At 46.7% G+C, this 14,889-nt stretch overlaps 2 protein-coding genes across 2 annotated transcripts in view; one reads left to right on the plus strand and one right to left on the minus strand.

Annotated features, from left to right (window-relative positions):
* Positions 1-6,258, plus strand: part of SLC45A4 (solute carrier family 45 member 4) — a 64,489-nt gene extending 58,231 nt beyond the window's left edge. The window contains 1 exon segment of the mRNA XM_032686117.1: positions 88-6,258. Within this exon segment, the coding sequence (XP_032542008.1) occupies positions 88-450 (363 nt within the window). The 3' untranslated portion in view covers positions 451-6,258.
* A 2,423-nt stretch (positions 6,259-8,681) lies between these two features.
* Positions 8,682-14,889, minus strand: part of DENND3 (DENN domain containing 3) — a 31,999-nt gene continuing 25,791 nt past the window's right edge. The window contains exons 19-23 of the mRNA XM_032708334.1: positions 14,577-14,737; positions 13,467-13,600; positions 13,188-13,303; positions 12,943-13,080; positions 8,682-10,088 (exon numbers count right to left, since the gene is read on the minus strand). Of these exons, the coding sequence (XP_032564225.1) occupies positions 9,768-10,088; positions 12,943-13,080; positions 13,188-13,303; positions 13,467-13,600; positions 14,577-14,737 (870 nt within the window). The 3' untranslated portion in view covers positions 8,682-9,767. The remainder of the gene's footprint in view (positions 10,089-12,942; positions 13,081-13,187; positions 13,304-13,466; positions 13,601-14,576; positions 14,738-14,889) is intronic.

Below are 14,889 nucleotides of genomic sequence, written 5' to 3' on the forward strand. Positions count from 1 at the left end.
AGAAGTTCAAGGAACAGTTCTGGCATTTGAGTGTTTGCTTTCAGCCACTGTTTTGCCTCCCCTAACACGTTTCTTGTTTTTTCCCAGTACATTCACCACAGCCCTGGGAACTCGAAGCGAGGGTTCGGCATAGACTGCGCCATCCTGTCGTGCCAAGTTTACATCTCCCAGATCCTCGTGGCCTCCGCGCTCGGCGGCGTGGTGGACGCGGTCGGCACCGTCAGAGTCATCCCCATGGTGGCTTCTGTGGGGTCCTTCCTGGGGTTTTTGACAGCCACCTTCTTGGTGATTTACCCCGAAGTGAACGAAGAGCCAAAGGAAGAGCAGAAAGGACTGGGTCCTCCGGAGGCAGCCGAGGGCGGCGGCGCGGGCGCGGAGAAACCGACGGTGCTGAAGCTGACGCGCAAAGGAGCCGCGGCGGCCGAGCCCGAGGGCGAGTCAGCCGTGTGAGCCCCTCGCTGCTCACCCACATTCCAAGGAGTGCAGGTGCAGGATCAAGAACTTTTGCTGGTTTGGTTTTTTGGGTTTGGTTGTTTGTTTGGTTTTTTTTTTTCAGGAAAAAAAAAACAAATTAGGACCTTCACTACTCGTAACTAAAATCTGCAGAAGAAAAGGCAGTTTTGTGCAAAAGTGTAAATGAAGTTCTGTAGTCCTTCCTCTAGGTTTGAGCGGGTTGCTCGGATGCTGATTGCTTTCTCTACAACTTAGAGACGTCATTTCTGAACACTTTTTTTATTAAGAACACATTTAGATTTCGAGTAAGTTTTATTAATCTGCATGAGACTCACAGTGTATACAATTAGCAGTTAGAAAAAAATTTAAGTTTTCGGCTGTTTTTAAAGTAACGGAAAATGGAAGCGATCTCCACCTCTAGTCTCTTGCCATTTTTTGTCTGAACATTTCAGATTTCGCTAGTGTAATACCCAAATCAAACGCTCAGACAATGATAATTTTATTTTTCAGGAGCACGGTATTACTGGTCTGACAGCTACTTTAATTTTAGACTTCATGTTTTTGTTAGTGCAATTACTACAGAATCCTTTGATTTGCAATTATTTTCAAGAAAAGCAAAAGCAATTACTGCGGTTTCTGAGAAACTGCCGTGAATTCTTCTTTAGTCATAACTGTTCACAGCCACTCCCAAATCTGCTGCTCTTCAGGGGAGGGTGACACTGGGTGCTGGATTTCAGCTCTGGATGGAAGGAGCAGCAGCTGGGAGAGGTGACCAGCACTCACAGGTTTTTTTATCACAAGTGCTGCATTTTATGAATGTCGTTGGAATACGCTGTGACAATTTTTAGCTGGGAATTTTATGTGCTGTGGTGAACTCGGGGGGTGGTTCTTGGCATTTAAACCTGATCATCTCTGGATGAAGCTGCCACGGAGAAAGGGCGTCTCCGGGGTCAGCTTCGTGGGAGTGGGCGTGCGGATTCTCTTCCATAGGGAAAGGAAGTCGTGGATTAATTGCACTTTTTATGATCCTTTAACCTCCTGGCTGGGAGCGCCGCAGCCGAGGTGAAGGCACGGGGTCAGTACAACAAGGTGAGCCCAAGGCCTACCTCTGTCACTTTATGGCATAGTCTGGGTTTGTAAAAATCTCTGTCAGAAACAGTTTTTTAGGCCTTAAAATTCCAGTGTTGCTGTTCCAGTCCCTGTGTTGGAGGAATTGTAGGCTGAAGCTCTCCCGAGCTGCCATTCCAGTGTCGCCAACACATCCTCCTGCCCCCTTCCGTGGTTCAGGACACAGATACAGTGCGAAGACATTCTTCTGGGAAGAGCTTGCAAGGTGTGCTAGGTCTGATTCACAATAGGTTTGGATCACTATCCAGCAGCCACTTAAAGCAACCTTCCAAACCAAACTTAGTTTGTCCTTTCAGAAGAGTTTGTGATGCTCTGGACTCATTTTGGGGTGGGCCCTGGGCTGCCCTCAATCCATGTGCGGACAGACACAGAGCAGTGTGACATTCTGCTGCCTCAAACTCCTCCTGCTCCAAGACTTTCAAATGCCTGTGTCAATCATGCTGCAATCCAGGCAAAGAAGCTCTATTTCAAAATGAGAAGCTGTTTTAATACATGTACTTGAATTGTCCATGTGTTTGAGAAATGGATGTTTGGGTGTATTTGAGGGCTGGCGTCCCTGTCGAATTCCTGGTGGCATCCATGGATTTCTCAGCTGAAGGCTTCCAGTCAGCACCAATGGCCTCTGCTGTCAAGGGTGACATCACAAAGTTCTGAAGTACGTGTGATCACACAGGATGTAGGGGCTGGGTTTTTTTAACACAGTATCTGAGAAACTCTTTTTTTTCCCCTTTGGGGTGAATATTTTTTATTCAGGAACACGTACTGTGAACTGTGTTCAGCCAGGGGAGCGATACTACTGAAGGGTGTGAGACCTTACTGAAGAAATCAGTCGTGAGAAATCTTGAACTGATTTCTGCCATGAATTTATCATCTCAGTTACATTTAATATATTCTGTGATGTTCACTGTTGCAGAGACGATGTTGTGTTCCACCCTAGAACTGGAATTCGTGTAAGTTACACACTTTAAAGTGGCTTTAATGACTTTGTTTTGAAGCTCCCTGAAGATTCTGCTTTCTGTTAAATGACCTTCTGTCAAGTACTCCTCATTTTATATCTCTTCTGCTGGAAAGGGTCTTCAGCAGTTTAAAAACCTGCATCTTCTGACCAGTGCCAGCCTTACCCTTTCCCATGAGTTCCATTGATCAGCCCAGATCAATCCTGGGTTACTCCACATTGCACCTTCTAAGCCGAGCTCTCTTTTGCTGCACCATCCCACTGACCAAGGACCTGCAGAGAGGGAGGAGAGGTCAAAGCTCCCTCTGACTTCACACCCACCAGAGGGACCATGACAACCATTTTGAGGGTGAGCTCACCCACGTTATTGAGCTTTCTCAGCCGGGAGGCGAGGGAGGGAGGAAGGACCTTTCAATGATGTTTCCAACCCAGAGGTTTCAAGCAAAGGCGGGGCAGGGCCAGTTTTGTCCTGGCAGTGCTTGGGACAGCCTCATTCTAAGAACTGGATGGTCAAAAAATCCGTCTCTGGAGTTGTTTGTTGGGGGCTCATAATGCAGGAGTACGCGCTGCCATAGCAGAAGCTGATTTCACCTCCCATAACAGTGAAGGAAATAATTATTCATTGTAAACCACTGAATATTTTGTAGTGTTGCCAGAATAATTAACTCGGGCAGGCCCAGCCAAAGCATCTCCTCCTGTCCCTAGGCCAGCCTGGGAACCCTCACACCACCTTCACCTGCTGAGGGCTTTTCCTTGGATTTGAGTTTTCTTTCTCACCCCAGCACTTCTCAGGGTAGAGTGGGGCAACAGTTTATTTCTTTCATTTGTCCCTCACCTTATCTTTTGATACAGAAATGATTATTTTTTTTTGCCACACTATAAAGTAAAGTAATACAATTTAAGAGTTTATTGCAGAAGTTGTGGGAAGAGAGGATTTGAAGTGGCTTTTTTCGTTGGTGTTCCTTGTGACAACAAGCACCACTTTTTTGTTTGTGGGATATCACTGTCTACTCAAAGTCATCCCCTTGGACCTTCACTTGCAGTAGCCTGAGGTTGGGTTGTTAATTCTGGTTTGCTTGATACTATAAACAAGTTTGAACCTGTTTCTGCTGCAGTGACACCTCAGACACGAGGCATCATTTGTGCTCAGAGTCTCCAGGGCTGGAGATGTTTGATGTGAGAGCAGAGAAGCTTTAACTTCCACCCCTTGGAAGGCAGATGTGTGGGTTTGGCCCTGTTTGGGTCATTCCAAGAGTCCAGTCAGATCTGTGCTGTTCATAGATGGCAATTTCAGACTCCAGAAGCAATAATTCTCTTAGGAATGTTTCTCTTCCTGCTGGTTTGATGACTTTATAGAGATTTATTGCCTAAATAGGCCTTTTAATAACAGGAATCTGGTGTTTTGCTGGCACTGGCTGTGAGCAGTTATGGGAAGACTGGGGTTGATCATCATCAGGAGGGAGGAAGCCAGTAAAGCCAACAGAGGTCTGTGCTCAGTAACACACACCACGTCCTTCTCCCCTTTCCCTTGGAGCCTCTTTCCAGGCTCGAAATATTGGGCTGGAAGGAGGCGGGCTGCAAATTCACCCTCCTGTTTTTCCTGCCAATGGATGGTGGCACACAGACCCTGGGATGGAGCAGGATGTTGGGGTTTGCCCCCCTTGCCACAGAGGCAAGGACCGAGTCCTTCTTATCTCCCTCCCATCTAATCTGAATCCCCCAGCACTTGGATGACAGTGGCAACAATGGTGCTTCTTGCCAGGTACCTCATTAAAACCTGTTCCATCCTTAGGAACAGGTTCCCTGGGTGAGCTTGGATTCCTCCAGCATCCACCACAAAGGCAGGATTTTCCTGGCTGGCAGGTCTCACAGCCCTGCAAGCTGAGTCACATTTAGGGGTAAAGGTGGAGAAAGTCAGTTTGTTCTTGGGAAAGCTGCACCCACATCTGGGCAGGAGGGAAGTGCAGGGAGGGCAGGTGCCTTCCTGGAGTCCCTGAATCGTAGTCCAGTCACTGAGACCTGGGGTTTTAGGGCTGTGTGTGTGTGTGTCTGTTCCTGTGTGTCTGTACATTTGCAGACACACTGTTCATCAAAATACCTTTGGGGGTTGTGTGCTCACTGTCACCACTCCACAATGTCTTCAACTGAGTTCTTCCAGGTTTCCCCTCATCCCAGTCCGATGCTCAGCTATAATGTATCCTATTTAAATGAACAAGTAAACTCCTGCATGATATTCCAAGCACATGTAGCAGCTTCGGCATCTGAAGTGTCTGTTGTGAGAGAGAAGCTGGTTTTCTTTGCAGCTGTTTTGTCCTCGTTTCCTTTGAATAGGCCAATAATGTAACGGACACCAAATGTTGCACAGAAATGTTGTTGATGACTGTGTGGAAGAAATACCAAATTTTATTTTCTTTGCAGAAACTTTATGGTTCCAGAGAGTCCTTAGCTGTTTTCCTTCCTTAAACGACAAAGCTGAACGTTGTAAAGTGCGTCAAAAAAGAAAAAAAAAAGGTCATTTGGAAAAAAAGGGGAGCTACCCAAGTTTTCTGTCTTGTCATGTTGCATCCAAAGGAGCTGCAGAAGGTCAAATACCAACTGGGGTTTGATTCTGAGGCTCAGCAGTTCAGAATTGCCTTAGAAAACAACAAAAAGGCTCAATTCCTTCTCCTAACACAGCGCTCACGCCCACCGATCTGCCTCATTAAGATGTTCCAGGTTTTCCTGGAAATCACCTCCTGGAAAACTTGATTTGGTTTGGTTCCTCATCCCAAGCAGCACTGTGGCTTTCACCTGAAACCCAGTGTCACCCTCCCTGGGGCAGGGAGGGTGAGGGTGCCCAGGAGGGGCAAATACGACCCCCCTAAAGGAAGCATCTGCTATAATTAAAGGGCTTTTGATGCCCTTGTGACCTGCTAAAGTTTTAGGGAAAAACCCAGGACACAGTTTCAATTTGACATGCTCTGGCACATTCATTCTTAACTTGGAAGCTGGGGGTGAAGCTCTGGGCACGTTTAGCCAAACTCTGGACCTTCTCAGTCCTTGGCAAGAGCCGAATTGTAATAAATAACCCCAAAATCCAGACCTTTCTCTCAACAAATTGGCAGTTCCCCACATGAATTTGGTTTCCTGATGTAACATGAACACTAAGCCCTTTCGGTAGCCAAATGACCAGCTTATTTTAAATGCCTCATATTACTAGAAAGCTGCATATAGGCATCTCATAGCGGGGAAAAATAAATTAAAAAAAAAAAATTAAAAAAAAAAGAGAATATTTAGTTCCTTTGTGAACTGGCCATATGACAACTACTTTTTTATCAACTTATTAAGTTGGGGGCACTATAATAGCTCTGGCTGAGTTTAGCAATGTTTATAAGCATGTGTTAACACATAATGTTGTTTTATGAGGAAAAAGGGATAAGAAAAGTGATGTCACAGATGAATGTTTGAGTGCGTAGACGGCATAATGGTAGTATGATTTTTATTTCTACACTGTTGAGCTTATTTTCTGTTTTAAGGTTAAAACAAAAAAAAAAAGATTTGTTGCATGAGAACTGTTTTATTGTGTTCTGCACTTTCTGTTCTTTTTTGTATAATCTTGATTTTTTTTTTCATTTACGCATAGAAAAGGAAAACAAATCAATTTAGAGATATTCTACTCCACGAGACATTGTGTTCCGATCCGTTGTTCCGAAGTTCGATCTTAATAAACATTCAGTAAAGTTGGTGGCTCGTGTCCCTGTGGTGTTTGTAGGGAAGGGGAGGAGGAGGACACCCGGTCCCTGACCTGTCCAAAACAACACTCACCTGCACCCCAAAGCTTCACTGATATTTCCAAAAACGCTCCTGCCAAACAAACATTGCCTGGCAAAAAAAATCAAGTGTCACAGTTCACAAATGCTTGGCAAATTGGGGTCCCTCGGCATGGGAGGGCCTGGGAGTGTTTTGGAGGAAAGAAGCGTCACCTGCAAGTCCATGATTCCATAGCCCTAAGCAGCTTCCAAAGAATTCAGTTCCCATCCAAACTGATCAACCTCTTGGGCCATTGGGAGTGACAAGAAGGGAAAGCCGGAGGGACCCCTGGATGAGATCACAAGCTGACAGGGTTAAACTTGCAGTGAAGAGCTCAGGTGTCCCGTTTGATTCGTACTTTCTGTGACAGATTTGATCTGTGACTTCTCCTGAAGGGAATTCCTCACAATCAGTATCGGCAGCTCCAAGAATTCAGTGCCAAGTCAATGCCCACCCAGAGTTTAGTTTATTTTTGACTTAACACAGCTCAGCCATGATCTTGTCACTGGACTGAGGTTAAGGAAGAACTGAAAACATGAAGTAAATCTGACTTTCAGCCGATTTATGAACTTGCTTTTTCACCAGCACCGAGGGAAGAGCATGGGAAGGAGCCTCTTCAGATACCTACAGGACACCCAGCCCAGGCTGGTTTTGGGTGGATAGAGCTGATTTACTTTGTAGTAGCTACTACAGGGCTACTATGAAGTGAGCAAGTGACGAGGGCAAGAGCCTCCCCTGCTGGCCCCACTTCTCCCAGCAAACCCTGGGCTCCTCCTCATCTTGGGGAAACTCCACCTGGAGAGCCCAAAGCCCCCGCTCGGCTCAGGGGATGTGACCCATCCCTGGCCCTCGGAGAGGGACACCGAGCCCTGTCTGGAGCACCCGGTCCCTCCTGGCGCTGGGAGCGGCTGCTGGGTCTGGGCTGGCTGAGAGGGGTGAGGACAGAGGGGCTGGGTCACCCCCTGAGCTGTTCCTTACCAAACAGCTCACAGGGCCTTGGAGCGGCTGGGAACGGCCCGGGAGGGAGCTGCTCCAGCGCTGCCCCCCACTTCTCAGTCTGGACCGAGGGGAGGGGCAGCAGGACAATGGCCCAAATCCTGGGGACAAGGGTGGCACTGTGCTCCTCCAGCTTCCAGCCCTGAGCAGGCAGCGTTTCCCTCTGTTCCAGGGGCCTGGGGGCTGCACCCAAGTTGATTTGTGCAGCACCAGCCCTGTCCTGACACCTGGGGTGGGAGAGAGGAAAACTCCCCATGGAGAGGGGAACCAGATCCCGGGAATGCTGCAGGTGACAGTGGCACATTAAATGGATGCAGACGGGTAAGAAGTGCACGGCAGGGGGCGAGGATGGGCTTTTGCTCCGAAAAGATTACAGGGACAGGCAGAGGATTCAACCGGTACCGAAGGAAAAAGGGGAAACTTCCAAGCGGCTCATCGCCACAGCTGGATTATTTCTGGAAGCAAACACTGCCATCCCTTGGTTTTGAGCGTAGAATTACAGAACAGCTCAAGGCGCAAGGGACCCATGAAGTCCAATTCCCTCACAGCACTACCAAAAACTGAACCACATGACGAAGAGCATCGTGGGCTCCCTTCAGGTTCCCCCAGTTTGGGAGACCAGGAAAAAAAATGAACAGCAAAAAGGAGCTGAACAAACATTAGCCTTGAGCTTCCAAGAAATGGGCAACACTTCCCAGAGGGAGAAGGGGACAGTGGCACAAGGCTGATCAACCTCCAGCAGCAGCACGGCCTTAGGGCCAGAAAGGGATGGGGTGTAGCCAACACTCACTGAAAACTGAGCAGAGCCCACAGAGCTGTGCCTGCAGGTTCATCTGCACAGCTGGAAGGCTGGAGCAAAGCTGAGGGTGGTCAGTGAGCACCCAAGAACCAGCTGAGAAGGCGAAACCAGGTTTAAAATTCTGTCAGGAATCAAAACCAAAGAAGGCAGCGACAGGCAGGCGGCAGGTTGGTGGTCTGGTTCATTTCTGCAGCCTAGGGAAAGTTCATTAACAGCCCCTGTGTGTCTGTGCAGAGAAATCTCTGAACTCAGTAAATAATTCCTGTCACCCCCAACAGCCAGAGAGCACCAGGGGAGGAAAGACGGAACCTGGAAGTCCGGGATGTGGGGCTCAAAGGGGGACACGTTACAGCAGAAGCTGTTTCAGAAAGGAGAATATGCAGAGAATAAAACCAGGAAATTATTCTTCACAGCACACAGAGGATGCAAGTCAGTGCTAAAATCATCAATCTTGTGTATGAAGTTACACAGGAAAAAGAACAAAGAGAGGCCAGAGTATCAATATAGTGTTTAATATTCTTACATTGATAAAAAATCCTAAAAAAGTAGAATTTAAGGTTACCATCATATGATAAAAACTTTTATCAGCAGAAATATTACATGGAGTACATTTCCAGTCATTTACCCTTCTATTAGCCCTACACTGGCTTATTTGTATTAACAAAGTAGCAGCCCATTTTTTGTCCTTCTATTTACAGTATTTTAAACACTATTTTCCACTGTACTCAGCACTGATACAGGTAAACTACTCTGCATGTATTTATTGTTTTACTTGTATTGTCATCAGTGGAAAAACCACTGTGCATCAGCCAGGGATCAGGGAATGCTGCTCTGGAGAATCCCCCAGGATGCAGCCCAGTGGTGCTCACTCCAGGGGTGGAGGAAGAGTTTGAGGACCCTGCAGAATTCAAAAATGAAGCAGGTTCTACCCAAAATAACAGCAGTTCCTCCAGTTGCAGAAAGAGGGACTGAAGGGAGGAGGGGCAGGGGTTGGTTTGCATAGGGAGTGAGAGGTGCTTCCAAAAGCAAATATACAGGAATTAAATAAATTAGTGCTCCAGATAAAAATATTCAGTTTCACAAACTTTTAGAAACGCCAAGTGCTGTGCATTGCTTTTAAAGGAAAACAAGTTTAAAAAGTAAAACGATCACTGAAAATATCCCAGTATCTTGTCTCAGCTGCAGGAGCTTTCAGCGCTTTGGGGGAGAGCCCGTCAGTGTCTGCATTTTAAACAAAACAGCCCCATAAATCCCACCAAGGGTAGGGATGCTCTGCCCAGCCACAGCTCCAAGCTCAGCACTGACAGCAATTCCACAAGTACAAGTGCACTCGGGTTTTGCCTTTCAGTGCCCATTTCCAGCTATTCCAGGCTGTGAAGACAGCATCAAGTCCCATTTTTAGGCAACCCTGCACTGCCCAGAGAGAGCTCCATGGAATGCTGAGCTGGCTCCAGCATTCCCAACATGACCTGCACCAGGCAGTCTGGCCTGGAACCCTGACCCTCCACACCACCTCGTGTCCAGTCTGAAGCCAGTGACCCCCCTGCTCACACTTCCATTCCTTTATCAAACGTGCAGGAGCAGAACCAGGTGGAGGGAGATTTGGTTCGATTCCATTTTCCACAACAATGTAGGGACTGAAATAACTCAATAAATACAACACAATAACACTGACAGGTGGTTGAAAGAGACGCCAAATGCTGGAGTAAACACAAGTCTGAGGTCTTCACCTTTTCCCAGCACAGGCAGACACACTTGAACAGCTTGTCTATCCAGCCTTCCAAATGGCAATCTTGCCTTCCTCCTTCCAGAGCCGCTGAGGACGTACCTGTCCTCGGCCGAGCACAGCGCCCTCACCGCGGCCGCGTGGCCGACCAGCTCCTTCTCCACGCTCCTCCTCTCGGCACTGACCACGTAGATCTTCCCTTTGCTCTTGCCTTGCAGCTTCCCACTGCTGCCAACCCACAGCTGGGGGAACAGAACAAACCCACAGTCACTTCCACTGCTTTGCAGTCCAGGACACGGGCAAGGAGATTTATGTGGGGTTGGTACAGTGAGGGTTTTACCTACTCCTCTGCTCTTGGGAAGAGTAACTAAAACTGCCCAGAGACAGGAACAGCTGTCATGTGAGCAGAGGTCATGGAATGCCAGAATGGTTTGGCTTGGAAGGGTCCTTAAAGGTCATGGAATTCCAACCCCCTTGCCACGGGCAGGGACACCTTCCTCTAGACCAGGTTGCTCCAAACCCCATCCAACCTGGCCTTAGACACTTCCAGGGATGGGGCAGCCACAGCTTCTCTGGGCAACCTGTGCCAGGGCCTCCCCACCCTCACAGGAAAGATGGAAAAGTCAAGACTCCTTAGGCTGGAGAGCATCTAAGGAGGGATCGCATCAAGGTTTACAAAATCACAGAAGGGCAGATAAGCAGAATATAGAACCACTGCTCAACATGTCCCAGAATGAGGGAAGTCAGGGACATGTGGGAACCGGTAAGAGTTCAGTTTCACTGAGAACAAATTACTTCTCTGTACAGGGCTGGCAGTGAAATTCAGGAACCTGCTTCTCCACGAAACTGGGGCACCAGCAAGTTGAAAATTAAATCAGAGCCACAGAAATTGGGTCCAAAAGGAGACAGTGAAAGAGCGAGGCTGAGGTGCACACTTCGGTAGTAGCCCTAAAGATGAAAAATGGCTTGCTTTTAATTAAAACACTTTAATTAAAGCCTGTGACTGACAGCCCTACCAGTGTTGTTGTCAGCCTTTACCAGGCTGCAAGTTCACAGTCAGTGACTGCACTGCTGTGGAGGAGTGAGACTGGCAGGGCACAGAGCTCCCCAAGGGTCAATACTGGGCCCAGTGTTGCTTAACTTGTTCATCAATGACTTGGCTGAAGGGGGAGATGCCTCCTCAGCCGGTGTGTTGATGACACAAAGCTGGGAGGAGCGGCTGAAACCCCAGAGGGCTGTGCAGCCCTTCAACACCTCGACAAGGCAGGAGGGATGGGCAAAGAACTGTCTGAAATTCAACAAAGGCAAATGCAGGGTCCTGCACCTGGGGCAGAATAACCCCATGTACCAGGACAAGCTGGGGGGCCCACCTGCTGGAAAGCAGCTCTGTGGGGAAGGACCTGGGGGTCCTGGTGGACAACAAGGTGTCCCGAGCCAGCAATGTGCTCTTGTGGCCGAGGCCAATGGTATCTGGGGTGCGTTGGGAAGAACATTTGCCAGCAGGTCGAGGGAGATGATTCTGCCCCTCCACTCAGCCCTGGTGAGGCCACACCTGAAGTACTGTGTCCAATTCTGGCTCCTCAGTACAGGAGAGACATGGAGCTCCTGGAGCAGGTCCAGTGGAGGGCAACTAAATATGATTAAAGGACTGGAGCACCTCTCTTACGAGGAAAGGCTGAGGGAGCTGGGGCTGTTCAGCCTCAAGAAGAGACACTGAGAGGGGACCTCATCCACTTCTGTCAGTGTCTGCAGGGAGGGGGCCGAGGATGGACCAGGCTCTGCTGGGGGGTGCCCAGCAATGGGACAAGAGGAATGGGCAAGAACTGATGCCCAGGAAGTTCCACTTAAATATGGGGAAGAACTTCTTTCCTGTGCAGTGACTGAGCACTGAAACAGGTTGCCCAGAGAGGGTGTGGAGTCTCCCTCACTGGGGATATTCCAGAACCATCTGGACACCATCCTGTGCCATGTGCTCTGGGATGACCCTGCCTGAGCAGGGAGGGTGGATCAGATGACCCACTGTGGTCCCTTCCAACTCTTCTGTGATTCTGTGGAATATGGGTGCTCCACCTACTATACCAGGCTCCCAACTCCCCCTTTGGACAAACAGGGTTGCCAAACTCTTGGCAGGTGGAAAGATGGTACAGTGAACACTCAGGTTCAGGAGATGGAGCATACAGGGATATTTTCCAGTTGTTACTTTTGTATCAATGAGTTGGACTTCAGTAGAACAAAAAAGAGAGCTTAATGCCTTGGGTTTCACACAGTCCTCTCATTCCCTTAAAGCAGAGGTTAAATATATCAATCTCTGCTTTGGGGAACAGTATCTTAAAAGGATTTTCCATTTTAGTTCACAAATCTAACCAAGGGCTGAATACAGAGAAAGCTTCCCTATTTCATTAGGCATGTAATGAAAAAAGTCATTTTTGAGGAAGGAAGGAGGGTAAATCTAAGAAAAGATTCTGAAGGTTGCTTTCCCAGTAGATAAATAAATACATTAGCTATTTATTTGAATATTAACCCTGCACCTGCCCATGTGGTAGCACAACTACAATCATTTGCACAGCTACTGGTACCATACAAAGAGCAGGTGCACAGAGGCCCACAGTGACATGGACACAAGATGCCAAGGTAGGAAGCTGTTGGCTTCTTTGGTCTCTCTTGAATTAGGAATGTGGTAACTAACCAAGGAAAAGGTCATGTACAAAAACAGGCCAATTAATTGGCATTTATTGTTTGTCTATTAACCTTTTTTCAAGCTTAGTCTGAGGAGCCCTGAGATGAAATATCAAAGGATGTAAACTTTCAGCTTCTACAGTTCCCTGAAATGTCAACGACTAATAAATGCCACCATGCATTTAATTACTGATGAGGCTTCTGGTTTGACATACATTTTGGGGTACATCTGTAACAGCCAGTTGTGTTGGACAAGGCATTAACTCCTCTGATTTCAAAGAGTAATCAACACACCAAACCTGTACATACACACACACACCCCCAGTGTGGAAGCAATTACAGCCCATGAGAGCTGCAAACAAACAAAACTCCAGTCAAGAAATCCACAACAGGTAAAAAAAAAGCCCAAACATCTCTCACCTGATTTTTAACTCTTATCATACAAGTGATCTCAGAGCAATCTTGAAGATGGATCTTCTGAGGGGTACTTGAAAGGTCTTTGGTGTTCCAAATGTACAGGTCACTGCTCCCTGAGTAAAATGCCCACATTTCATCTCTCTAAAGAACAGAAAGATATGTTTGATATGAGCACTGCTGACAGGAAATATGTGGCAGTAACTAGGGCTTATAAAGCTACATGGCCATGATTCCTGTAAGAGTAATACCTCAGGAAAGAGCTGGAAGCCAAGAAAACAGGCACACACATCCTCCAGGTGATGCTCGATTTTCATCTGCAGCTGAAACTCATGAGTTGACATCACAAGAATGCAACTCCTGGTACCTTCAACATTAAAGATAAAGAGTTAGTAACAGAGGTGCCTGTTTCTTTCATTTCCACAAAACATGGAGATAAAAGGTAAAATAAAATGGATGCACCTAACAACTGTCTTATTTCTTCATCTGAAGATGATTTTTTTTTTTAATTATTTGAGGAATGGACTTACAGCACCACAGTTGGTCATTCTGCAGCTTGATAGAGGTGAGATTTTGGCAGGGCAGCTGAAATACACGGTTCACTTTCAGAGTGCTGACGTTCCAAGCAATCACTGTTCCATCTAAACTGCTGGAGTAGGCTTCACTGTTGGCACGGATTAAAAAACAATAATAGTACAATGTGCATTCATGTTTAGAAAAGAGTGCAGACATAGACGAGACATACTTGCAAAATAAACAATTTTACGGTAAGACAAATTAATGTTCCCTTTTAATTCTTCTTAAGATTACCCTTCGCAAAGTCTGAGTCACTGGAAACACTGCAGGCTAACTCAGAGCTCTCAGAGCTCGTGTTACATTGTGCATGAGGAGCTGATTACAACAAAACATTCCCTGTAATTCTTCTGAACGTCGTTGCCTGATGGGATTTTTTTCTCTTAAGACAAAAATATCTCAAAACTGTTTTTCTTTGCTGTTGCACTTGAGAAAACAAATTACAGCATCCCTTTTCTTTTTACCTTTAACATTTGTTGCCTTAGGATGACAAAACCTGTTTCAGAAGGTTCCAAGAACACCTAAACAAATCCTTCCTGAAACCCAGTTACACCTGCTGCACCACGGGCTGGCTGACCACTGTGCCTGACCTTGGAGTTGCTGTTCCCATGGGAAGACAGCAAGTTAAGGCCTCCAGCCAACACTCTTCCCCAGTGCTATCAAAAGATCAAAAGCATTTTGCCCGAACAGAACAGTAAATGTATTATTTCTCTTACAAACAGGCAGGAAAAATCCAGAAGCCTGCTGTAAACATCTGGGCGATGATGGGCTCAAAGCAAAAGTGAAGTGGCCTTCAAACTGCATCTGTATGGATTCATCACTGGATGCTGCCAATTCCTGGATGCTCTCATCCAAAAGAGCATTCCTTTATCCCCTTTGTTCCAAATTACACAGTGCTCCTTATTTAAAAAAGAAATTCCTAGTTGACCATGGACAATATGGGAGATACAAAAATGGGCTAAATGAAGGCTTATGTTAGCTAAATGAAGGCTTATGTTAGCAGAATAAGCCTCCCTGTTTGAAACAATAAATTCTTTCCATATCTAGGAAAATCAAATTAGATATACCTGGGTGTTCCATTCTTGCTCTCCACAATGATGTCTGTAACATCAGAGCGATGATCATTCAGTTGTTTATTACAGGACATACTGTGGGTGTTGATTATATAAATAATGGAGTCCTGAGAACCAATCCACACTTGGCTCTGTTCCACCATGACCATACAAGTCTGGGGAGAAAAGGCAGGGTTAAACAAAGTCTTGAAGAAAAAAAAAAAATACCATTCTTTAATATAACATGGCAAAAGGCTATGTTCAGATGCTACAGTTTTCTGGTGATCACAGCAAGAGATCAAGACCTGGCTCTCCAGTGTTCTGTCCT

Source organism: Chiroxiphia lanceolata, chromosome 1, assembly GCF_009829145.1.
Source record: "Chiroxiphia lanceolata isolate bChiLan1 chromosome 1, bChiLan1.pri, whole genome shotgun sequence".
In the NCBI taxonomy this organism is placed as follows: domain Eukaryota; kingdom Metazoa; phylum Chordata; class Aves; order Passeriformes; family Pipridae; genus Chiroxiphia; species Chiroxiphia lanceolata.